At 43.1% G+C, this 27,424-nt stretch overlaps 1 protein-coding gene across 2 annotated transcripts in view; it reads left to right on the top strand.

Annotated features, from left to right (window-relative positions):
• fbxl2 (F-box and leucine-rich repeat protein 2) overlaps positions 1 to 25,881 on the top strand; it is a 144,832-nt gene extending 118,951 nt beyond the window's left edge. For both annotated transcript variants that reach the window (XM_055633817.1, XM_055633816.1), the window contains exons 11-15: positions 1,611 to 1,671; positions 7,926 to 7,970; positions 11,131 to 11,187; positions 21,066 to 21,278; positions 24,714 to 25,881. In XM_055633817.1, coding sequence (XP_055489792.1) covers positions 1,611 to 1,671; positions 7,926 to 7,970; positions 11,131 to 11,187; positions 21,066 to 21,278; positions 24,714 to 24,821 — 484 coding nt within the window. In that variant the 3' untranslated portion in view covers positions 24,822 to 25,881. The remainder of the gene's footprint in view (positions 1 to 1,610; positions 1,672 to 7,925; positions 7,971 to 11,130; positions 11,188 to 21,065; positions 21,279 to 24,713) is intronic.
• Positions 25,882 to 27,424: the final 1,543 nt, after the last annotated feature.

The raw sequence follows: 27,424 nt of genomic DNA, 5'->3' as shown, positions 1-27,424 counted from the left end.
GTACAGCTGTCCATCATCTAGTTCTTGTTGATATTGGTCTTCAGTATTGGAAGCCAGGAGGTTTCTGCATGACTGTTCAAAATATTGAAAATTCATGGTTCAATTTTGGGGCTATTAGATTTTTGTAGTTTATGCCATTTATAAGTTAATGCTAATCACCTGAGCAAGAATCTGGATGAGTATTATTTGCAATTCACCCCTGTCCATAACATCAGTGTCTTCCAGATCATCACCACCTATCTTAATTGGTTGAAGCTAATTGTATCATCTCTTGTGCTATTCCAGCTCGGAGTAATTGCACTAACCTTCTTGTTGTTGCAGCTGAGATTCAGCACAGTTAAGCCACCATGGTCTGCATTCTTACTATACCATAGATAGATACAAAATGCTGGAGTAAATCAGCAGATCTCTGAAGAAAACGAATAGGAGACGTTTCGGGTCATCACCCTTCTTCAGACTGATTGTAGTAGCGAGAGTGGGTGAAAAAAAAACTGGAAGCATTAAAAACTGGTGAAATCAGGGCCAGTAACAGATGACCCCAGGCAAGGAGGTGCACTGATAGTCTGTGTTTTTTTTGGCTAAAGGCAGGAGTCTGAAGAAGGGTCCCGACCTGTAACATCACCTATCCATTTTCTTCAGAGATGCTGCCTGACCCGCTGAGTTACTCCGGCATTTTATGTCTATCATTGGTATAAACCAGCATCTGCAGTTTCTTTTTATTACATTATTACCTGGAAGTGCATTTTCACCCTCTTTTTCATTACAGTTTTACTGTATCACCTGGAAGTGCATCTTTCACCCTCTAACCTACTACTCTGGCTATGTGGAGTCTCAAAATAAGTTCTAAACTATTTCTAAGTTCACACCATTTATTTTCAACATACACTGTTAAATTAGAACATTTAATCATGCTCACAATGACAATAGGATAAATTGCCTTTTGGTTGCAAACACTTCCATAATTGTAAACAGTTTGACTTCCAGAATGTTCTTTTTGTAATCCTCCTCAAAGTTTTTTGTAAAATGGAAGTGTTTAAAGGTCAGTATATTTGTACATTAGGAAAAAGCAAAGCTGCATAATACTTTGTGAAATATAGTCTGTACTTTTGGTTCAATTAAAACCATCAAAGGGGGGTCCATATATCTGTTAATAGTCACTGCAGTTTTGTAATACTTGGACATAATGTGTGAAATTGATCTTAATGCAAACAAATTCTGGGGTTAGCTAAATTAATGGCAAGTGAAAAAAATAGTGATTTTTTTTTAAAACTGCTGGAGGAATTTAGTAGGTCAGACAGCAGCCATTGAGTAAATGGACAATCTGAAGAAGGGTTCTGACCTGAAATGTTGCCAGTCTGTTTCCTCCCCAGGTGATGCCTGACCTACTGAGTTTCTCCAGCACTTTGGGTTTTCTGCTCAAGATTCCAGCATCTGCAGTTTCTTGTCTCAATAAAATAGTAATCATTGAGATCCATTATTTCATTTTCTACATTGCTGCAATTTTTTAATTCATCAAGAATTATAAATAACTGCAGAGATTAAAGACTTTGAATCTGGTACAGTTGGATTTTAAAATGATTTACGGGGGCTGCTGTATTTTTTTTTTTCAGGATCTTGGAGGTAGCGCGATGTTCACATTTGACAGATGCTGGCTTTACAGTGTTAGCAAGAGTAAGTTTCTTTGGGATGCAGATTCATCATAGTTGTTATAATTGTGTGTGTATCTGTGAATTATCATTTAAAAAGCCATTGATTTCAATGATCACACTACTGCAAGAGTAAGCATGTAGCTATGTTATCAGTTGCAAATAAAAAGTCAAGTTAACTTTGAAGTTGTAACACAGTGAATATGTCATTTGGAAGCAAAATTCTCAATAGTTTTAATTATCAGAGACATTTTAATGCCCCTCTGCTTTGATAAGAACCAAAGCGATGCTCCAACGTTGTGTTCTTTTAAAAACTACCTCGAAATACTGGATATAGAGCCACAGTGGTGCTATTTTGCTACCAATGAGATCTTGCTATGCTTTTATGTCTGATCCCCAGGATGGAGAATTCATTGCGTGGAGAATCATTGTATACTATTCTAGTAAGCACACACGGGCAAAGGGCATGGGGAATGGGTCAAATTCCCCATGTCTGCGGGGGGCGCTCAGCATCGCCAAGGACTGCTCTCACCCCAACCATGGACTGTTTACCCTCCTACCATCCGGGAGGCGCTATAGGTCTCTCCGTTGCCGAACCAGCAGGTCGAGGAACAGCTTCTTTCCGGCTGTCACTCTACTCAACAACGTACCTCGGTGACTGCCAATCACCACCCCCCCCCGGACACTTATTATTATTTATTCAAATCGTTTGCTATGTCGCTCTTCCAGGGAGATGCTAAATGCATTTCGTAGTCTCTGTACTGTACACTGACAATGACAATTAAAATTGAATCTGAATCTGAATCTGAAATTCAACTAAATTCAGCAGATTGCTGTGTCAAATTACCCTGTTACTCCTACATTGCATATGCTTGTCCACTTGGATAGACAGGGACTTATTAGAGATAATTAGCATGGAACCAGTATCCTGGCAGACAGGTTTGCTAGTCCTACACAGGTGGATTTAAACTAGATTAGCAGGGGGGTGGGATCCTACGCAGGACCAAGGTAGATGAGAGGCTGGAAGTCAGAATGGTAGGTGATGAAAGAAAGTTCAGCGGACAGAATAGGCAAGAGAATTGTAGGGAACGAGTAAGTACTGTTGGTTTGAATTCCACTTATTTTAATGCGAGAGGTTTGACGGGTAAGGCAGATGAACTCAGGGCGTGGATAGGTGTGCACAACTGGGACGTTGTAGTCAATAAAGAATCCTGGTTAAGAGAGGTTTAGGACTGGCAGGTTAATGTTGTAGGGTACTGATGCTACAGGAGAGGTAGAGGTGGTGGTGAAAGAGGAGGGGGTGTTGCTTTATTGATTCAGGAGAATGTCATGGCAGTGGTCAGAGATTAAATAACTGGTGGTTCGTCTAGTGAGGCTATATGGGTGGAGCTGAGAAAGAAGAAAGGGATGATCACCTTGTTGGGGTGTACTATAGGCCCCTAAATAGTCCACGGAAATTAGAAGTGCAAACATACCAGGAGATTGCAGGCAGCTGCAGAACTAATATGGTTGTCATAGATTTAGATGGGACAGAATTTGTCAAATGTGTACAGGAAAGTTTTCTCAGGCAATGTGCAGAGGGCCCTTCAAAGGAGTGGGCAACACTTGATCTACTTTTAGGAAATTGGGAGAGGCAAGTGGATGAAGTGTTTATGGATGAGACTTTTGGGCCCAGCGACCACTGTTCCATTAGGTTTAAGATGGTTATGGATAGAGACAGGGCAGTTAAATTAACAAATTCAATTAAAATAAACAAGTAAAAATTCTAAATTGGGGCAAGGGCAACTTTGAAGATATTAGACAGGAACTTGCTCAAGTTGATTGGAGCAGGTAGTTTGAAGGAAAAGTAATGTCAGGAAAGTGAGATATTTTTAAAAGTTTGCTGACAAGAGTTCAGGGCATGCATGTTCCTGTTAGACTGAAGAGCGTAAGGAAACTTCGATGAAGAGAGAAATTAAGGCTCGGGTCAAGTATAAGAAGGAGGCATTGGAGCAGGTGGAGGCAGCTGTAATCAAGTGTATTCCTGAAGAGGTTTTGGGAACCGAAGAGCACGCTAAAGTAGGAAATCAGGAGGGGGCAGGAATAAATGGCAGATAATATTAAGGATAATCCCCAGAGATTTTGTAAGTATATTAAGGGAAAAAGAGTAATCAGAGAGAGAATGTGGCCACTCAGGAATCAAATCTGTGTGGAGCCACAGGAGATTAGCAAGACCCTTAATGAGCATTTCCCCTCTGTTTTTTTACTATGGAGAAAGACATGAGTGCCGGGGAACTTAGGGCAGCCAATGGAGTGTCTTGAAGGCAGTCAATATTACAGTGGATGAGGTGCTGAAGGTACTAATGCATATGAAGGTAAACAAATTTCCCAGGTTTGACCAAATATATCTGAAGACACTGGGAAGAGAGAAAAGAAATTGCAGGAGCCCTGCGTAAGATTTATGAGTCAGATTTATGAGGTGCCAGAAGACTGGTGTGTGACAAATGTTGTGTCTCTATTTAAAATGGGCTGCAAGGAACAGCCCAGGAACTAAAGGCCAGTGAGTCTAATATTTGTGGTTGGAAAGTATTCTGAGGGATAAGATATTCGTGCATTTGGATGGACAAAGGCTGATTAGGGATGGTCAGCAGGTACATGGGGGATTGTGTCTCTCAAATCTGATTGCATTTTTTGAAGATGTGTCCAAAAAGGTTGATGAGGGCAGAGCTACACGTATATATGGATTTCCGTAAGGCATTTGACAAGGTCCTGCATGGTAGGCACTCTGGAAGGTTGGATAGCATGAGATCCAAGGAGAGCTAGCTAACCGGATTAAAAATTGGCTTCATGGAAAGAAGCGTGGTGGAAGTTGTTTTTCGGACTGGAGGCCTGTGACTATTGGTGTGCTTCAGAGTTTGGTGCTGGGCCCATTGCTGTATGCCAACCATATCAATTATTTGAATGAGAACATACCAGGCATGATTAGTAAGTTTCTAGATGAAACTAAAGTGAGTGGATTGTGAAGTAGAGCGAATATTGTTGTAAAAAAATTGCAGTAGGATCTTGATTGTTTGGGCTAAGGAATGGTGTTTAATGCAGATAAGTGCAAGGAGTTATTTTTTAAGAAGTCAAATCAGGGCAGAACCTTCACAGTGAATAGAATGGCTTTCGTGTGTATTGAAGAGCAGAGGGATCTAGGAGTTAATTAAAGGATATGGGCATGTTGGCCAGTGTGGGCTAAAGGGCAGGTTTCCACGCGGTGTGGCTCTATGGCAAAGCATAAAGGTTGATCGGTAGATATTGTCAAGATGGACATCAGCAAGACATTTGTTAAGTTTCTGTATGGAAAGTTAGATCACATGGGATCCAGGGAGAGCGAGCTGAGTGAGCCAGCTGACTGAGTCAGGTATTATAACAACATTTAAAATAGATTGGGAAGGTTCACAGGGATATGAGCCAAATGCGAGCCAAGTGGGCAGATGGGACAACTAGATGGGGCATCTTGGTTGGCATGGGCATGTTTGACTGAAGGGTCTATTTCCATGCTGTGAGATTCTATGACAATATTTGTGAAAATCACTTTAAAAAGGTAAATACAAGATCAGGAATGTTTATTTGTCATATGCACTGGATACGAACTGGAAGAATAGAAGTTTTGCTTGCTGCAGCATTACATTAGATGCCACACAACAACAAATAAATAGACAATAAATTATCAGTTATTCTAAGTTGGTATTTTTCTTGCAGACAAAAATATGCTGGTGTGCATATTGTTATGCTGGGCCCCAAGTACCTCAGGGTGAATCTTTGGAATGGTTTGACACGGGACACGCGCTGAGGGCTGATCATCCTGCAGCGGGCCGCCCTTGTGGAGGGTGTATAGTGTTAAAAGGCTGAAACACCCAGTGATGCAAGGGTACACTACTGATGATGTGTCCTGTGCCCAACTATCCTGAAGGTTACACAGGCCAAGATATACGTATCACCCTCCCCGCCCCCCACCGATGTTGAGCGTCTACCACTCTCAACAATCAACGAATGTCGTGAAATGCTCCCCACCTATTGGCACAAGGGACTTTTAACATCTTGTCCTGTGTATTTGATTTTTGCTATTGGTGTCTCTGGCTGATTATCATCCCAAAAGCTGCTTCAACTGTTTAAGGGCCTGATCACCTAATTTAATTAATACATTTTTTTAAAACTTTCAGCAATTGTTTTATATAATATTAAAAATTAAACAACATTTAAAAACATAGTTACATTTGATGGGAAGAGGCTTTTCTTCAACCTAAAGATAATAGTTACTTTGTTACCATGTGGGTTTCCTTTGGGTGCTCTAGGTTCTTTCCGCAGGATAATTGACCTCTATAAATTGCTCCAAGTGTGGATGAGAAAGTGGGATAATATAAGATTAGTGTAAATATGTGCATCTACTTGGTGGGCAGAAGGGCCGGTTTCCATGCTGTATCTTTCAAACATTTCAATCATTCATACATCTAATCTAGCTTGTAGATCCTGCTCTAAAAGATTGTATTACTGAACAAGGTAACTGGGAGCTGAAAAACAATAGACAAGTGAAGTCAATGGTCGATTGTCCTTTCGGGAACAGAGTTTGCTTTTCACTTTAACTACTTTAGGAATCGTGAACAGATGACGTCTACAGCTGTGGTTTCAACTCAACAACATATGGAATAAAACATTTTAATATGGTCGCAAAATGGACCACAACCTCTTGTGTGCTCAACTTCTCCTTTCAAAATGTACTGTGGTCACACAGGCACATCTTTGACCCTGGCACCAGCGGGACAATACGCTATCCTGCAGTTTTGCTCATTACTATAGAAATGCCCATCTGTGCCCTGACTAATCACTATTTCCCACCTCGACCTACCATTGATGAACAACAGAGCCACTTATAATGTCACCGATCTGGCTGCTGCTGCTGCCATTTGGTCCCAAGAGACTGCTTTCTCTCTAACTTACCTCTAACATGAACAGTGCTAGCATTGTCCAGTTAGTGAAATAGGCATTTGCAACAAGGAATAAAGAATATGCTTTTTCTGTTTGGAGATTGTGCTACTGAGATATCCTCTTAATCCTGGTTCATATTTTATGATTTTTGTACATCTTCTCAAGGGCCTCTATTCTTGTATGTATAATAGAGAGCTGAATTGTTCATAATGCACAGTGTGGTTCTAAACAAGCTTAGCATCATGCTGTTTTCAATGTTATCCTTCTTTAAATGAATACCAACAACGGATTTAAAAAATATATTAAACAGTCAGTATGTTTCAGAAGATCAGTCATAAGAGCAAGATACTACATTAAACTCTAATTTTAATAGACCCCTTTATAGCAGACCCTTTTTTTTAGGGATTTTAGAGGTAGCGGACGGACCTGTGAACATCACCCCCTGGCACGCAGTGCCTCTCTGGCTGTTTCGAGGCCTAGTTTCCAACGCCACTCCCGACTCGCAAGATGCACCAGCGAGCCCTTCTTCATCACCACATGGTCCGGTTGAAGCAGCTGTTGTTGTGGTTCACGTTGCAGCCCCTGGGGACAATGCTTTTCCCAGGCCACCACCACCGACAGGACACACTCGGTCACCATAGAGCTCTCTGCCCTCCCAACTGTTGCTGCTTTTTCCTGTTGGCTCGTCGCCTTGACTGCTCCCCGCTCAACCATCGCTGCCTCCTCCTTTTCCTGCCCTCTGTCCATTCAACCTTTCCTCCACCCCCCCTTCCACCATCGCCTCCTCCTCTCGTCATTTCCCGGAGTCGCCAACGTACTCCAGCTTGGAAGCAGCAGCAGCAGGTGAGAGGGGAGAGAGCCCCATTGTGACCAAGTGTTTCTTGTCGGCAGCAGTGTTCTGAAGAAGGCACCGATGGCTAGCGGCTACAACGTGTGCCGCAACAAGTCGTGTCACCAGACCATGCAGAGAGAGACGAAGGGCTCACTGATGCAAACCAGCGGCATCAGCGCCTAGTATTAAGGTGAAATGACACAACGTTCTGGAATCACTCAGCAGACTAAATTAGTCAGAAGAAAGGTTCCAACGTCATCTCCAGTAATGCTGCATTACTCCAGCACTTTGTGTCTCTTCTGTGTAAACGGGCAATCAGCAATAACGGACACCATTCCCTCCCCCCCCCTCCCTACCACAGCCCATTATAACGAGGGTTTACCATATTTATGCTAAACACGATTTTAAATTATGCTGATATGTTTGGCAGAGAGCCTAAAACTTAAGTAGGACATTATACTGAAATTCATTAGTGATTTTCTTGATTTATCTTCCAGAATTGTCATGAACTTGAAAAAATGGATCTGGAGGAGTGCATTCTGGTAGGAATTTATTTTTTCTGTGAATATTGCAATATTGCTTTTCATGCGTTTTAAGAACATCAGAAGAAATTCATGTAATTTTTTGGAAGGAGAAACTGGGTAGCAATATAAGATTGTTTTTGCCTGTTGTGTTTCAAACCAGCCCAGATTATTGGGTTCAAATTCAATCCCGTATTGTGAATCCCGTATCCCATATTTGAATGTTGGGGAGCATGCCCGATTACAAAGCACTTCATAATTTTGCAGAGAAAGAATTAACTACTGTGCAGTAAAAATTAGTCATGGGAGACTACGGTCGAACCCTCATCAGTAGCTATGAGGGCTGGCACGTGACGTCATGGGCTAGGGGGAGGGTCCTGCTACTTAAGCTTATTTCACCTTTAGATCTGGGGAGTCAACAGGTAGCTGAGCTCGAGAGAACACCCTCGCTCAGCCACAGCAGCAATGACAATTACGTTAGCGGACCAAACTTACATGTAACACCTGAATAAAACTACTGTTTGAACCTGCCCAACGTCTGGCCTTTTCCTGACCACGTTTGGTGCCACTACATTGGTGACCCCGACTATCCAAATTGGAAATTTGGATTTCTCCCGACGCTCGCAGCCTCGGGAGACCTGATGTCTGCAGCCGATTACCCAGCCCTGCAGAACGACGCTGCCGCCAACCCGTCCCTATCCTAAGGTATGTCGCAGGCCGCCCGGGTCAAGGAGTGCGGTCCAGTCACAGTCCTTGTGTGTCGGCCATCAAGCACTCCCGAATGACCTGCCCGGAGCCGACCACCGGAGCTGAGAGGCTGCGGCCGCTGACCGCCGTCCACAGCGCCACCTTCCAGCCGGATGCCGTCCCTGCAGCCTGACCACCGGCAACAGCGCCTCATTCAGGTCGGAGGCTGTCACTGCAACCTCTGGTTTTCCAGCACAGCTTCCCATCCTGCACCATGGACACTGGACAATTTGAACCTACCTACCACTTTGCACGTGATTGCTCACTTTAGTTTGTTTTGTTTCTTTTCACTTTGTTTACACTGTATCACCACGCCAGGTTTAGCAATCAGTTTATTTATTTTATTTAGTTTTTTCTTCATTGTTGCCGACGTCTCCCAGCCGTTGCTGGGGGCCGTATTTCTCAGGACACGATCCCTTAGCTGGTTGAGGAGATACGATTGTGCCTCTTCCGTCTGGCGGCTCTGCATTGGTCTCCTCACACCCCTCGGCATACCTCGGGATCGCCCACAGCCGGAGCGTCGACTGCGCCCGCAGGGCCCTCCGTCCCCACCCACGCCCGGGGTGTCCCCGACCCACATGCAGGAGCCGCCCTCGACCATTCTATTCCTTCCTCCGGTTCTTGGGGGGGTCCTGTGGCATCAGCTGATACACAGACCACTTCTGGTCGAACACTCGTCGGTAGCTACAAGGGCTGGCACGTGAGGTCATGGGCTAGGGGGAATGTCCTGTTACTTAAGCTTATCTCACCTTGAGATCTGGGGAGTCAACAGGTAGCTGAGCCCGAGAGAACATCCTCGCTCAGCTACAGCAGCAATGACAATTACGTTAGCGGACCAAACGTACATGTAACACCTGAATAAAACTGCTGTTTAAACCTGACGGCGTCTGGCCTTTTCCTGACCACGTTTGGTGCCGCTACAGGATTTAAAATTTCCCGATATTCACTGGTGCTGTCATAGTGCCAAAGGCTTAGAAGGGGTAGAATTTGTCAAATGTGTTCAGGAACGTTTCCTCAGGCAATATGTAGTGGGCCCCACATGGGAGAGGGCAAAGTTTAGGAAATTGGGAAAGGCAAGTAACTGAAGTGTCAGTGGGCAAGCAATTTGGGAACAGCGACCACAGTTCTATTAGCTTTACAATATATATGGATAAGGGCAGGGTAAGCCCACAAGTTAAGATTCTGATTTGGAGCTAGGCCAATTTTGATGGTATTAGACAGGATCTTCCTACGGCTGATTGAAGTAGGATGTTCATGGGCAAAGGGACGACCTATTAGAGTGAAGAGCAAGGCAGCTGGAAGTAAGGAATCCCAGCTGATGAGAGAAATTGAGGCTCTGGTCAGGAAAAAAGAGACATCGGCCACGTATAGGCATCTTTGATCAACTATATCACTGGAGGAGTTTAGGGGATTGAGGAGCATACTTAAGAAAGAAATCGGGATGGCAAGAAGTGGACAGGAGATAGCTCTGCAGATAACATTAAGGAGAATCCTAATGCAGCGTATGGAGGGATACGGATTATGTGTAGGCAGAGGAATTTAGATTAGGGCAGTACAGTGGTGCAGCTGGTAGAACTGCTGCCTCACAGCGCCAGAGACCCGGCTGCTATCTGTGACTGCGTGGGATTCCACCAGGTGATCCTGTTTCCTCCCACATTCCCAAAATGCGCGGATTTATAGATTAATTGGCCTCTGTAAATTCCCCTTAGTGTGTAGGGAGTGGAGTGAAAGTGAGATAACATAGAACTAGTGTGAACGGGTGATCGATGGTCAGCATGGACTGAGTGGGCCAAAGGGTCTGTTTCCATGCTGTATCTCTAAACTAAACCTGGCATCATGTTCGGCAGACATTGTAGGCCAAAGGGTCTGTTCTAGTGCTGTACTTCTATGTTCTATACTGTGAAATATGAGACATATTGAGAGATTAATAGAGCCTGATCTGTCTGTTTGCTAACTGTGGAGCACTGTGCTGGAGAATTACCTCACCATTTGCAGGATATGGTGAAGATTAAGGTGGCGTTAATTTACTTTGCTAAATTGTTTTTGATTTCTTAAATATTCATTTAATTTTTAGTTTTGCTTTTTGGTAACATTTTAAATTGTTTTGAATTATTCCAATTTGATTCTCACAATTGTTTAAAATCTATTAAAATAAATGCCGCCATCTGCTTTTGGTAGTGTTTTGCCCCAGTCTTGTTGGGTTTTAATGATGATGAGAGGTGTGTCAGACCCATGACTTGCGCCATCCGATGCTCTGTTGCCATTTCGATTAAGCTGGACTCTGATGGGTGATTCGGCAGGTTCATCCCTTTGCATCTAGCCTAGGTAACGGTGGGTAGTGATTCCAAGTAGGCAGTCTGAACCCAGCCCATTATATTTGTAAATTGGTTGGTGGAAGACAAATAGTTTCAATAACAAATGTGTTTCTCCACAGATCACAGACAACACGTTGATTCAGTTATCGATTCACTGTCCACGGATTGAGGCACTGGTGAGTGAGCTCAAATAACTTGTATCGCAGGTGAATCATGATAGAACAACTTACATTCTACCTGTAAGCTGTAACCACCTGGGGTTTACCTTACATTTAGTTACCTTCTGGAATGAACTTTGGGAATCAGTATTATATTATTTATACATGTATAATTGCTTCTATTTGATTAAATGTTGTACCAAATGTAACAATCAATATTTAGCCCAAATAATCGTCAACTGTGGTGAATGTAGCTTTTTACTGCAGCTGGAAAACCAAACAAATTCACAGAGAAAATGCATAACCTTCAAATGGCAGACTGGAAGGTAGCATAACTGGGAAACGCCAGAGAATGTTTCTTCATCCTTCACAGCCCTCAGGGTTGAGCATGACTTGCTTCCATGTTTGACTTGACTTGACTTGTTTGTGGGTTCTGAGCTGACTGAACAGACAAACTTTTCCACAGGTCTCTGATAGGGCACATGCCTGTGGAGTTTGTGAGATGGCATATTCTTACTGCCATTTACATAGAGCTTTTGTGCGCTCCCAGTGCGTAAACTCAAGGTTTGCAACCTGTCCTTTGTTTCCCTCCACCTTGAACGGTCATGTGCCAGCATCCCACATGCTTGTTTTATATTCCGCTTGGGGTCGCTTACAACCCAACAGCATGAACATTGAATACTCCAATTTTAGATAACTAACCTATACCCATCCCTCCTCCTTCCAACCCCTCTCTTCCTTGTGCCCCACCTGGGCTCACACCAATTTCTCGCCTCCCCTCACCAACATTCCTCCCTCTGGTTTTTTATCCTAGCCTCACACATTATGTCTTGACATCGGTGGCCTTTGTCCGACCTTTGCCTATCAAAAACCTCACTCACCTGTCATTTGCCAGATTTTGTCCTGCCCTCCTCTCTTCCAGCTTTTTTCCCCCCTCCATCACAATCAGTCTGAAGAAGGGTCCTCACCCAAAACAACTCCTATGTTTTCCAGCGATACTGCCTGACCTTGCTGTGTTACTCCATAACTTTGTGCCTTCTTTTTGTAAACTAGCATCTGCATTTCTTTGTTTCTCTGATTGTTTCTTTGCTTGTTTCAAGCAGAGACCCATGGACTTAGGTTAGAGAGTTACAGCTATAAGAAGAGTTTGGAAATCAATCCACATTTGTCTGGATTAAACTCCATTTGCCATTGCCCCATCCAACCTTGCAGCTAAAATATATCATGCCGTTGCCTTAGACATCCACTTGCATTCACTTGCAAATAGTTAATGTGCAGTGCATTCAGAAAATATTCAGACCCCTTCACTTTTTCCACATTTTGTTATGTTACAGCCTTATTTTGAAATTGATTAAATTCATTTTTTTTATCATCAATCTACACACAATACCCCAGAATGAAGAAGCAATAACAGGTATTTAAAAATGTTTGCAAAGTAATTAAAAATAAATAACTTTGCTATGACATTCAAAATTGAGCTTGGATTCATCCTGTTTCCATTGATTATCCTTGAGATGTTTCTACAACTTGATTGGAGTCCACCAGTGGTAAATTAAATTGATTGGGCATGATTTGGAAAGGCACATGCCTGTCTATATAAGGTCCCACAGTTGACTGTGCATGTCAGAGCAAAAACCAAGCCATGAAGGCGAAGGAATTTTCCGTAGACCTCCGAGACAGGATTGTGTTAAGACAGATCTGGGGAAGGGTATAAACAATTTCTGCAGCATTAAAGGTCCCGATGAACACAGTGGCCTCCGTCATTCTTAAATGGAAGAACTTTGGAACCACCTGGACTGTTCATAGAGCTGGCCGCCCGGCCAAACTGAGCAATCGGGGGGGGAAGGGCCTTGGTCAGGGAGGTGATCAAGAACCCGATGGTCACTCTGACAGAGCACCAGAGTTCCTCAGTGGAGATGGGGGAACCTTCCGGAAGGACAACTATATCTGCAGCACTGCACCAATCAGGCCTTTATGGTAGAGTGGCCAGACGGAAGCCACTCCTCAGTAAAAGGCAAATGACAGCCCACTTGGAGTTTTCCAAAAGGCATAGACAATACACAATTGACAATAGGTACAGGAGTAGGTCATTCGGCCCTTCGAGCCAGCACCGCCATTCAGTGTGATCATGGCTGATCATCCACAATCAGTACCCCATTCCTGCCTTCGCCCCATATCCCCTGACTCCGCTATCTTTAAGAGCCCTATCTAGCTCTCTAAACAAGATTCTCTGGTCTGATGAAACCAAGATTGAACTCTTTGGTCTAAATTCCAAGAGTCACGTCTGGAGGAAACCAGGCACCGCTCATCACCTAGCCAATACCATACCTACGGTGAAGCATGGTGGTTGCAGCATCATGCTGTGGGGATGTTTTTCAGCGGCAGGAACTGGGAGACTAGTCAGGACCGAGGGAAAGATGAACGGAGCAAAGTACAGAGAGATCCTTGATGAAAACCTGCTCCAGAGCATTCTGGACCTCAGACTGGGGCAGAGGTTCACCTTCCAACAGGACAACGACCCTAAGCACACAGCCAAGACAATGCAGGAGTGGCTTTGTGACAAGTCTGTGAATGTCCTTGAGTGGCCCAGCCAGAGCCCGGACTTGAACCCGATCGAACATCTCTGGAGGGACCTGAAAATAGCTGTGCATCGACGCTCCCCATCCAACCTGACAGAGCTTGGGAGGACCTGCAGAGAAGAATGGGAGAAATTACCAAACACAGGTGTGCCAAGTTTGTAGCGTCATACCCAAGAAGACTTGAGGCTGTAATCGCTGCCAAAGATGCCTCAACAAATTACTGAGTAAAGGGTCTGAATACTTAAATAAATGTGATATTTCAGTTATTTCTTTTTAATTATTTTGCAAAAATTTCTAAACACCAGTTTTCACTTTATTATTATGGGGTATTATGTGTAGATTGATGATAAAAAAATGGTTTTAATCCATTTTAGAATAAGGCTGTAACATAACAAAATGTGGAAGAAATGAAGGGGCCTGAATACTTTCCTAATGCACTGTATATGGCAAACACCACTAATCACAGATTTCAAATTGAAAAAGCATCCCCTTGACCACCACACTCGGCCACTATTACCAAGCCAGTTTTAGATCTAATTTGGAAGCCTGCTCTGAATGTCCTGTGCTATAACATTGTGGAGTACCCAAATGTCCCGGATCTTGTCAAAGGCCTCACTAAAGCCCATGTAGGCAAGACATACCACTTCATATGTCAATATGTGAAGAAACCTATTAAATAATATATCAAATGAGTGAGACAGAATTTCCTATGAAAAACACTAATCAATCCCAGGCTTTGCATGTAAAGATAAATTCTATCCCTTTGAAAAATTTCTCCTCCTATCATGTGAGAACCACAAACTTGATTATTGAATAAAGGAACAACATTTGTTCTCTCCAGTAATCCAGTACTTCATCAACAGCTAAAGATGATCCAGCAATCTCCTCTCTTGCCTCCGACAGCTATCTGAGATGCACCTCCTTGGTCCCATGGCAAATATCCACCATTATTCGTACAAAACGTTCCTTTCTAATGCTAACATGCACCAGATTACCACCATTCCATGCCCTGAATGCTTCCTCAAGCATGTCCTTCGTCATTATGGATGAGATGTATTAATTTAGGACATTGCCTCACATATCTGGTCCACACACAGATTGCAACTCTTATCCCTACTCTTCACCCTGTGACTCTTCTCAACATATTTAGAGAATAACTTGGTCTTACTTGTACTTTCAAATGATACTTCGTGGCCCTTTTATGCTGTCCAAATCTTCTTTTTAAGTACTGTCCTGTATTATCTATGTTCCTCAAAGGGATTCTAGTTGCCAATGCCCATAATAAGCTTCCTTTTTTCTCCTTCAACTTCTCAACATTGCTCGTCATCCTGGGCTCACTAATTTTCCCATCCTTACCTTTCAACCTCATGGTAACAGATTGTCCTGAGCTCCCACAGTTCCAGTTCTTAGATGTTGTTTTACCCACAAGCAGCTGCTGCCAATTTACTTTTGCCAGGTGCCGTCTTGCGTTGTTGAAATTGTTTCTCCTCCAATTTAGTGGACAATCCTAATCCTTCTCCATAACTACCTTGAAACATACAGATGGTTCAGGTTGGGGTGCTTCTTCAGATTGTATTAGGGGGGGGGGGGGGGGGGAGAAAGCTAGAAAAGAGGCAAGAAAAGGGAAAAGCCTTGCAAGTGATAGGTGGTCGTAAGGAACTGCAGATGCAGGTTTGCAAACTGACGCAGTTTTGGAGTAACTCAGCGGGTTTAATTTAGAGATACAGCACAGAGTCCGCACCGACCAGCGATCACTACACAGTAACACTACCCTACACACACTAGGGACAATTTTACATTCATACAATTATACAAAACCAATTATCCTACAAACCTATACGTCTGGAATGTGGGAGGAAACCGAAGGTCTCAGAGAAAACTCATGGGGAGAACGTACTAACACCGTACAGACAAGCACCCATTGTCAGGATCAAACCCAGGTATTTGACGCTGTAAGGCAGTAGCTGTACTGCTACACCACCGTGCCCTGTCGGGCAAGTAGCATCTCTGGAGAACATGGATAGGTGACATTTTGGGTCAGGACCCTTCTTCAAATGCATTTTGGGGGGGAAGGGGGAGAAAGAGTGCTGGAAGAGAGGCTAGGCAAGTGGATGATATAGGTAGGGGGTCTTTGATAGGCAGATGATGGACAAAGGACAGAGATGCAAAGACACAAGGTGTGAGAAAGATGGGTTGAAGAGTTTGAAAACGTAAAGCTGGAAGAAAGAACGTAGGTGGAAGGAAGAGGGGAGAAATATGTGTATCTAGATGGGGCGCAGAGGAGGGGGCTTGTTGATGGGGGGGAGGGGGAGAAATAGGTGTATCTAGGTGGGGTGCAGAGGAGGGGGCTTGTTGATGGGGGGGGAAGAAATAGGAGTAGGGGGCACTGGGTAGAGGGGGCTTGTTGGGGGGGGAGGGGAGAAATAGGTGTTTCTAGGTGGGGCACAGGGGAGAGGGGGCTTGTTGATGGGGGGGGGGGAGAATAGGTGTATCTAGGAGGGGCACAGGGGAGAGGGGGCTTGTTGAGGCGTGGGGGGGAGAGAAGGGCGAGGGGGGTGGAATAAGTAGTTACTTAAAATCAGTGAATTCAACATCCATACCATTGGATGTTATTTGCTCCCCAAGCAGAATATGTGGGTGCTGTAATCCAGTTTGCAGGTGACCTCACTCTGGCAATGAAGGAAGCCCAGGATAGAAAGGTTGGTGTGGGAATGGGAAAGGCTGTTAAAATGGTTATCTAACTGGAGATCTAGCAGGCCCAGGCGGACTGAGCACTAGTATTCGGCAAAATAGTCTCCCAGTCTACCCTTGGTTTCACCAATGTAGAGGAGGCCACATCAGGAGTACTGAATGCTGTAAATGAGAATCATAAAACCATGTAACACAGAAACAGGCCCTTTTTATTCACTGATTGTGATGCTAATATCATTTGCCTCCATTAGGTCTGTATCCATCCATACTTTTCTATATTCAAATGTCTTTTAAACGTTATAGTGTATCTGCACCCACAGCTTTCTTTGTCATCTCATTCCACATATTCACAATTCTGTGTGAAAATGTTATCCCTTAGATCTCCTTAAAATTAAACCTATACCATTCTGATTAAGACTTACTTTTTTTACTTGGTAAAATAATTTGACTATCTGAGCCCCTCAAAATGTTCCAATGAGGATAATAAAAGACTTATCAGATGTCCACTAAGTACAGCCCTCCGTGCCAGATAACATTTTGGTGAATTTCCAATACCCTATTGCTGCTTCATCCTTGCTGTAGTATGGTGACCAGAATGATACACAGCACTAGTAGTTCTGATATATCACAATAGATGCATTCCTAAGAAACCCTGTGTTATAGAAAATTGCATTATAAAGACTGTCTGATAGGGTCAGTGGCTAGAGGGTCTTAGACTCACTATAACAAAATTATTTTTCCTGCAGAGTTTAAAAAAATAAAGGTTTTTATAACATAAAGGTTTATGTTTGAATGGTGCCAGAACAACAAACTTGCTCTCAATGTCAGTAACACCAAGGAACTGATTGGTCACTTTCGAAGTGGAATACTAAGGATCCACAAACTTGTCTTCATTAATGGTTGGTGGTGGAGAGAGTCAGCAATTTCAAGTTCCTGGGCGTGCATATCTCTGAAGATCCGCCCTGGACCCAGCACAGTGATGCAATCATAAAGAAAGGCCATAAATACCTCTACTTCCTTAGAAGATTGAGGAAATTCAGTATGCCGACGAATACATTCTTGAACTTCTACATGTGTACAGTAGAGAGCATATTGACTGGTTGCATCAAGGCCTGGTTCTGTAACTCAAATGCTCAAGAACAAAGGATGTTACAAAAAGTGGTGTTCACTGCCCCGGTCCACTGACCTCCCCACCTTCAAAGCGATCTATAAGAGCTGCTCTCAAAAAGATAGCCAGCATCGTCACAGATCCACACCACCCAGGCAACACTCCCATTTCACTCCTGCCATCAGGAAGAAGGAATAAGAATCTGAAAACTGTAATGTCCAGTTTCAGAAACTGCTTCTTCCCAACTACCATCAGGCTATTGAACACTGCAAACTCTAACTAAACTCTAAACTACGAACTACCTGCGTTGACCCAGAGACTTTGGGCTTTGTTTGATTTTGTACTAGATTGGGTTTTTTATTTATTGAAGTTTTTGTTGTTTATTATATTATCAATTGAGTACTGTGTTTCCAAATGTGTCATGCTGCTGCTGCTGCAAGTGAGAATTTCAGTGTTCCTTTTCGGGACATAGAGCAGTAAAACACTCTAGATACTTCAATAGAGTATCATTGCACAAGTGTCAATAGAAGTGATTGCTCTTCAATTTCAATGTCCCCCCCACAGTCAATGTAGCCACTATATTCTTAAGAAACAATGACTTGCAATTACTGTGGGGAGGTTACATGGGAACGGGGTTTTTTCCCCCAATGCTGTTTAAATGCAAGACAGCTTTTTCGCTGCATGTCAGTTTCCAAAGTAACTTTTAATTGGTTCTCTATTTCCCAAGTGTAATTGAAATAATAACCAAATTGTCCCATGTAATGTAGATAGTGTTCACTAATTTATCACTTGCATTATATCCATTTCATGTTATGGGAACAAACATTATAGTAGAATTACCTGTACTTTTAAGTGCAGTCAAACTAATGTTTGTACAGCTGCAATATGATGTTCCGACTCTTATTAAGTAGTCCAATGTTGTGCCTTTGAAGGCAAGCATACTAAATACCTTTATCACTACCCTGTCCGCTTGTGTTGGCATTTTCAGGGAGCCATGGACGTACGCCACAAGGTCACTCTGTATATCTATGCTCTGAAACTCCCTGCCCTTTACTCTGCATATCGTTACAGAATTTAACCCACATATATCTGGATTCCATCAGCCACAGATCTGCCCAATTTTCCAACTGATCTATGCCCCGCTGCATCCTTGGACAACCTTCTTTGCTACCTATAACCCCACCAATTTTCTTGCCCTCAGCAAAATTACTAATCAGACCACCACCATTCTCATCAAAGTCATTTATGTTCATTACAAACAGGAAAGATCCCAGCACCGATATCTGTGATACATCACTTGTTTAGACATCCAGTCCAAAAATGTGGAGGAAGGAACTGCAGATGCTGGTTTATACTGAAGATAGACACATATAGCTGGAGTAACTCAGTGGGTCAGACAGCATCGCTGGAGAAAAGGAATAGGTGACGTTTCGGGTCGAGACCCTTATTCAAACCCTTCTTCCTTTTCTCCAGAGATGTTGTCTGCCCGCTTAGATACTCCAGCTTTTTGTGTCTATCCAGGCTAAAAATGATCTGTCATCAGCACCCTCTACCTCCCAAAGCCGAGCCAATTTTGGATCTTGTTTGTCAACATGCCTCAGTTCCCTCAGGCTTTATTTTCATGGACCCACCTAACCATGGGGGGCCTAATCAGATACATTACTAAAATGCATGTAAATTACATCTACCACTCTGCCATCATCAATTGTCTTTGTTACTGCTTCGAAAATCTCAGTCGGTTTTGAGAAATTTGGTCTCCCCTGCATAAAACCATGCGGACTACACTTAACGTTGCCTTTACGTTGAACATAAACCCTGTCCCTTGGAATCAACGTCTCCCCTACCACTGCTGTAAGACTCACCAGACTGCAGTTTACAGATATTCCTATTGCCCTTTTTGAACAATTGGACAACAATAGCTATGCTCCAGTTTTCTTGTATCTTGCCTGTGGCTAAGGAAAATCCGAAAATCTCCATCGGTGCCTCAGCAATCTGCTCTCTTGCTTCCATTGGCATACTTGGCTCTGACATCACATTCAGGCTCTGGGGATTTATCCACCCTAACATGCTCCAGTAAGTCCTGTTATAGATATTCCGCAGAATATTGGTAGAGCTCTCCAGCTCCCACATCCTCCCCCCGGGTGACTCAGTGGTGGATTCATCATATCGGATTTCACTCATATCCCCTACTCCATGCATAGATTACGCCTTTGATCGCTGAAGTGACCTGTTCCTTCCTAATTTACCCTCTTTTTCTAATTTAGTTGAGCTTAGAGATACAGCGCAGAAACAGGCCCTTCGGCCCACCAAGTCTGCGCTGATCTTCAATCCCCGCACATTAACAATATCTTACACACATGAGAGACAATTTATATTCATATCAAGCCAATTAAACTACAAACCTGTACATCTTTGGAGTGTTGGAGGTACAGTAATCTGTCAATCTCCTCTTTAAAAATACCCAATGACGACTTCCACAGCCGTCTGTGGCAATGAAAACCCACGTAGGTCATGGGTATAACATTAAAACTCGGTACAGACAAGCACCCGTAGTCAGGATCGAACTCAGTTGACTTACTCCAGCATTGTGTGTCTATCTTTGGTATAAACAAGCATAGCAGTTCCTTTTTATTACATTATGGTTACATTATTTACCAAATGCAAGATCGAACCCGAGTCTGTGGCACTAAAAGGCAGCAACTCTACCGCTGAGCCACTGTGATGGTGTTAGGATTTTTATTTGGTCTCATTCTCTTTCTTACAATTTGTTACTTTTCAATCTGATGACCCTGTAGAGCTGGATATATACATACATACATACATACATACATACATACATACATACATACATACATACATAAAGGTGACCTTGACGTGGAGTATTGATTTCCCAGATGAAATGTCATTCCCCAAATCGCATCGACACTTTTTCACAAATGGACCATTGCTCCCAAGTTGTTTTTGTGCTTCTGGATCATGTTTTTTTAATCTTAAAGGCAATAGACAAGTAAAAGATATTGTGAAAAGTATATTTTTCAGCCATGCTTCAGTGCTTAAATTCCATGTTTTGACAGAGGTTGCTTTTGGGAGGTGGGTATATTTTCCACCTTGCCAATTGCTCACTACAGCTCACTTTAGGCCATAGTGCAGGGTGAAAGAAAAGAAAGGGTGATCAATGATAATGGTAAATTAAGAGCACCATGAGTTTGTGTACTTCAGATGTTTTACAAGTACGTGTATAGTCTCTGCCTCTAATCTTTGATTATAATCAGCGCAACTAATTTGTTTTCATTGTTTTCCATTCTGGTTGCCATCACCTATCACCAGAGTATTCGTTACTGTGGACAAGACAGTAAAACACTGGGTTCTGCTACAAATGTTCATTGACTGGCTCCCAATTATGGATTTAGTAACACTTCCTCATGGGTTTCCGTAGCATTGATACATCCACTGTAATAAATAAAGGCTGCTATTTTGCAATTCTGAAACACATATTTTCAGACGTTTTTGTTTTGCAGAGTTTGTCTCATTGTGAACTGATTACAGATGATGGGATTCGTCACCTTAGTAACAGTCCCTGTGGCCACGAAAGACTGCAGATTGTGGAACTGGACAATTGTCCTCTCATCACCGATGTGACACTTGAACATCTGAAGAGTTGTCACAACCTGGAGAGAATAGAACTGTACGACTGCCAGCAAGTTACTCGGGCAGGAATCAAAAGAATAAGGGTAAAGAGCAACTTTCTCAGCTTTATTTTGGCTGGAGGTGTTTTAAGCAGCAAAAGACATGACTGCCTAAACGTAACTAAGCTATTACTGAGCAGATGGTGCTTGGGAAACTGAAAGGGCTGAAGGTGGATAAGTCAACTGAACCAGACGGACTGCACCCTAGGGTTCTGAAAGAGGTGGCCTTAGAGATTGTGGAGGCACTAATAGTGATATTTCAAGAATCACTAGATTCAGGAGTGGTTCCAGACAATTGGAAAATTGCCAATATTACCCCGCTGTACAAGAAGGGAGCAAAGCAGAAGAGTGGTAACTATAGGCAGGTTAGTCTAGCTTTAGTGGTTGATAAGATTTTAGAGTCCATTATATAATAGAAACATAGAAACATAGAAATTAGGTGCAGGAGTAGGCCATTCGGCCCTTCGAGCCTGCACCGCCATTCAATATGATCATGGCTGATCATCCAACTCAGTATCCCGTACCTGCCTTCTCTCCATACCCTCTGATCCCCTTAGCCACAAGGGCCACATCTAACTCCCTCTTAAATATAGCCAATGAACTGGCCTCGACTACACTCTGCGGCAGAGAGTTCCAGAGACTCATCACTCTCTGTGTGAAAATGGATGAGGTTACGGAGTACTTAGATGTTCATGATAAAATAGGCCGAAGTCAGCAGGGTTTTGTGAAGGGGAGATCTTGCCTGATGAATCTGTTGGAATTCCTTGAAGAAATAAATAGCAGGACAAAGTAGAGTCAGTAGATGTTGTTTACCTAGATTTTCAGAAAACCTTTGATAAGGTGCCACACCTTAAGGCTGCTAAGGAAGTTGCGAGCTCACAGTATCAAAGGGCAGATACTAGCATGGATAACAGGTTGGCTGGGTGGCAATGAAGGGGGCTTTTTCTGGTTGGTTGCCAGTGACTCGTGGAGCTCTGCAGCGATCGGTGCTGGAGCCGCTGCTCTTCACATTGTATTGAATGCTTTGTGGCCAAGTTTGCGGATGAAACGAAAATAGGTGGAGGGGCAGGTAGTGTAGAGAAAGCAAGGATTCTGCAGAAAGATTTGGGCAGGTTAGGAGAATGGACAGAGAAATGGCAAATGGAATACAGCGCAGCAAAATGTGGAGTTTTGGTAGTAAGAATAAAGTCATAGACTATTTTCTAAATGGGGAGAGAATCAAGAAATCGGAGGTGCAAAGGGACTTGGGAGTGCTGGTGCAGGATTCCCAAAAAGCTAATCGGTAGTAAGGAAGGCAAGTTGAATCAGTAGTAAGGAAGGCAAATGCAATGCTAGCATTTATTTCAAGAGGGCTAATATACAAAAACAGGGTGTAATGCTGAGGCTCAATAAGGTGCTGGTCAGCTGCATTTGGAATATTGTGAGCATTTGTGGGCACCATATTTGTGGAAGGATGTGCTGGGTCTGAAGAGGGTACACAGGCTGTTGACCAGAATGATCCCAGAGAGTTTGACGGTGCTGGGCCAGTACTCGCTGGAGTTTAGAAAGATGAGGGGGGGACCTCATTGAAACTTACTGAATAGTGAAAGGCTTGGATAGAGTGGATGTGGAGACGATGTTTCCACTGGTGGGAGAGTCTACGACCAGAGGTCATGGCCTCAGAATTAAAGGACGTTCCTTTAGGAAGGACATGAGGAGGAATTTCCTTAGTCATTGGATGGTGAATCTGTGGAATTCTTTGCCACAGAAAGCTGCGGAGACCGTCAATAAATATTTTTAAGGCAGAGATAGATAGATTCTTGATTTGTACGCGTGTCAGGGGTAATGGGGAGAAGGCAGGATAATGGGGTTAGGAGGGAGAGGTAGATCAGCCATGATTGAATGGCAGAGTAGACTTGATGGGCCGAATGGCCTAATTCTGCTCTTGTCCCTTATGACCTTACAATCCCACACGACATCTGTGCTCACTGCGATGTACTTTGATATGCTGGGAACCTGTTTGCAGGCACAGCCTTCAACTGATACTCCTCCGGTAATTGAACTTAAAGTGATCTCATTGATATTTGGCTTGTGCAGTGAGCCACTGAGGTAAGATGCATTTGACCCCTGTGATAGCTGTTGTTGGGTTGAGTGGATTCTGGGTTGTATGCTGGTCAGTGTGGCGTGTGCAGGCCATTCAAGGGGACAGCACCTTATCCATGCTCTGGCAGACTGCCCATGTCCTATGGACTCTCACATCATCTCTTGATTTGGTGTAATGAAAGTTGGCATTTCCTCTTTTCTTTGCCGAGCCTGCCCTGAGACTTATCTCAGATGCCAGGGTACACCAAGTGGAGAGAGCCATTAAGTTGTGTGTGGTCTGTCAATACAGGGAGACCATACTACTAATTCCAAGTATAGGCCCAGGATCATCATGCACGCCAGACTGCGGTCCGTAGCCTGACATCTCAGTGCTGAGTGCCGATTCTACTTGGCCCAGTGCAGCTCTCATTTAAGGGCCTGTCCTACTTGCGTGTCCTTGGCACGCTAATTACGCGACCTCGTGGTCGCGTTGAGGCGCGACGGTCCCGCGAAGGTCGGGCGCGACTTCATTCGACCGCACAGCCGTCTGGAGTGCGTGACGCCATTTGAAGATGGACGCAAAATGCAGGAGTAACTAAACGGGACCGGCAGCATCTCCGGAGAGAAGGAATGGGTGATGTTTCGGGTCGAGACACTTCTTCAGTCTGAAAGAAGGGTCTTGACCCAAAATGTCACCCATTGCTTCTGTCCAGAGATGCTGCCGGTCCCGCTGAGTTACTCTAGCATTTCGTGTCTATCTTCAATTTTCTTGGCCCCGCTCTTGGAGTAGAAGTGGGGGCGGATCCGGACCGCAATGGCCGTGAGCCCCAGGCCGAGTTCGGCGATCGTTTGCCTGCTTCTGCTTCTGTTGAAGGTGAGACGTTGCGTCGCGCCAGGGTCTTGGCCGTCAGTTACACGACAGGCTGTTGGCGCACGAAGATTTTGTTCACTACAAAAATTTCGGAGCCCCGTGCGATGTCGCGCACAACTACATACCCCTCCGCACTTCTCAGTGGGACCGACCCCGCCCAGCCATACGATGACCTTGCGCCTCAACGCGACCACGAGGTCGCATAATTTGCGTGTCAAGGACACGTAAGTGGGACAGGCCCTTAACCCTCACAGCCAACCTCACTTTATTACCTTGATGGTTCAAACTACAGCCACTTGTTTGCCAATGAGATTGCCATTTCATTGCTGCAGGAATGCCAGCATCCTGGCACAGCATCAACCAACCCTGGTGGATTTTGTTTTTTAAGTATGTGGGGTAAATTCCTTTGACTTCTGGAGGCTAATGCTGTGAGTTTCTACAGATGAACTTGTATTCTTTGACATTGTAACAGAATCAAACGTTGGGACTGCTGTGCATGGCTGTGAATTTAAACTTCTGCAATCCTGAACATGGTGTTCTCTTTTCAGGCCCATCTACCTGACATTAAAGTTCATGCTTATTTCGCCCCTGTTACGCCACCACCTTCAGTGGGTGGCAGTGGACAACGACTCTGCAGATGCTGCATCATCCTTTGACGTGAAAGAGAGCTGTAAGAGAATTCTTTCTGCACCGGTGATGGAAACTCCCAGTAAGGGTAAAGCTCTTGGGAGAAATCACTACACAACTGATTCATTATCTCCAAGTCAAACTGAAAACGAGCAAGGAGAATGGAGAAAGCTCTGGATTTGGACAAGAAAGATTAAGAGTGTGAAGATATAAAATCCCATTCCATATGGTAATGCATTCATTTAAATATAATATCCTACATGCTTTCTCCTCTCAAACTGCATCCGATAGCTTCAAAAGATGCCCATAATATACTGAATTCCGCCTTCAGTCATAGTACTGGTCGCTTCACTAACCAAAATGTATTGTAATGTCATGTATTTGAACATGCATGTAGCTTACAAAGTCAAATTGGTTAATGAGCTTCTATTGAAAGTGTAATGTTTGGAATCACTCTTCTGTTTCTATACACGCTAAGATGCCAAAGGACATATCCGTGTTTGGCAGCAATCAGATCGATAAAGGAATGAAATTGCATCTTTTACTTTTGCTGGACATTTTCATAACATTCCACTGAATGATGTGCTGGGCATTTTATTTAAGAAGAATACAAAACCAGTGATAGTTTTTGTGAGGACATAACCTGCCTGTGAAAAACTAGCGTGCAAGACTTTTGATTTAAATATGAAGAAGCGATGATGGTTTCAAGAATCAAAGTGAGTTTAAAAACTCAGCATCATAGCAAGGAAAGTTTTAGAAAATTGGGATCAGGAATAAAAATTCATAAATGTGGTGGTCATGGAAAGTTTTTGTTTCTATTATTTCTGTGGAGGGACACTCTACATCTCTTTTTTACAGAAATTATTGTGACTTGACATTAAGATTTGACAGAATTAGATACTGTTGATTTCATTTAAATTTACCCGACAAAGGCTTTTTTGTGTTAAATCATGTGAAAAGGTATAATTTATGTCCAAAATGTATGTGAGAAAATTACACAAAGAAATGTCATCATTTCACTGTAACTCTTCTGTTGTCACAGCGCTAAGATGCTGTTGTAAAAACTAGATTAAAATGATACTTACTGTTTTCTTGCATCTTCATTTTTCTGCAACAGTCACTAAACTTAGAATCATACGGCACGGTTTCCTACAGTCGTCAGGTTCTCGAACCAATTTGCACAACCCTAATCACACCTCATGAAGAAAGCACTATTGTTGTAGGAAATCCTAGAAATTAAAAGAAATTTGGGAAACTGTGTAATATATATCGTAACCCAAGAGCTTATATTCCGGGGAAACATGATGCAAAAAGAGGCTGACCTAGTGAAGGTAAGGAAACGATTATTTTAGGAAGAGCAAAAAATAGATTTAGGAAGTGTTTAGATTATAAGGCGTAGGTAGTTGGAATGAAGAAGATATATAGGAGGTTGCACACCAGGCTGAGGGCAATAAATCGTGAGATCAGAGAATCATTTGTGACACCAAGTTGTCTTGCAGCCGGGTGAATGATTTTCTAAGTAACCAGGAGTTAGAGGAGTTTCTAAGAGGGAACACAGAGTTGAAGGAAGACTACCGATCAATTATTTCAAAGATGTAAAATCCACATGTAATCATTGTGTTGCAAGAATATAAAAAGGCTGTGAACATAGAACAGTACAGCACTGGAACGGCCCCTTTGGCCCACAATGTTTGTGCCAAACATGATGCCGTTAAACTGATTTCATCTGCCTGTACATGATCCATATCCCTCTATTCTTTGCACTTCCGTATGGCTATCTAAAAACCTCTTAAACACTGTGGGTGCTGTGAATCATCGAAACACTTTGGTTATCTCAGAGTATTGCCCAGTCGTAAAACTCAAAGCCTTGAATAAAACAACTTAATAAGAAACTAACCACTGCTTTACAAGATGGTCTTTGTGTGTTGCCTGATCCAGGTCAAACACACCATTCCCTCCAACACAATGGACCACCTCTTCCACCAACATGGATAGTTTTATAATTGTGTTTTATGCTACTGCCTTTTTCTTTTTCACTGTCTTGTATAACTTATGTATAATTTATTTATAGTTTATAGTGCCCTCCATAATGTTTGTGACAAAGACTCATCATTTATATATTTGCCTCTACTCCACAATTTGAGATTTGCAATAGAAAAAATCACACGCGGTTGAAGTGCACATTGTCAGATTTTATTAAAGGCTATTTTGGTTTCACCATATAGAAATTACAGCTAAGTTTATACATGGTCCCCCCATTTCAGGGCACCATAATATTTGGGACACATGGCTTCACAGGTGTTTGTATTTGCTTAGATGTGTTTAATTGCCTCCTTAATGCAGGTTTCAGAGAGCTCTCAGCACTTAGTCTTTACCCCAGTCTTTCCATCACCTTTGGAAACTTTTATTGCTTTTTATCAACATGAGGACCAAAGTTGTGCCATTGAAAGTCAAAGAAGCCATTATGAGCCTGAGAAACAAGAATACAACTGTTTCTCAGTTTCATAGAGACATCAGCCAAACCTTAGGCTTACCAAAATTAACTGTTTGGAACATAATTAAGAAGAAAGATAGCACTGGTGAGCTTACTAATTGCAAAGGGACTGGCAGGCCAAGGAAGACCTCCACAGCT

Source organism: Leucoraja erinacea, chromosome 4 (genome assembly GCF_028641065.1).
Source record: "Leucoraja erinacea ecotype New England chromosome 4, Leri_hhj_1, whole genome shotgun sequence".
Lineage (NCBI taxonomy): Eukaryota > Metazoa > Chordata > Chondrichthyes > Rajiformes > Rajidae > Leucoraja > Leucoraja erinaceus.
Note: the sequence above shows the minus strand (reverse complement) of the source record. Positions and strands in the feature narration are given on the sequence as shown.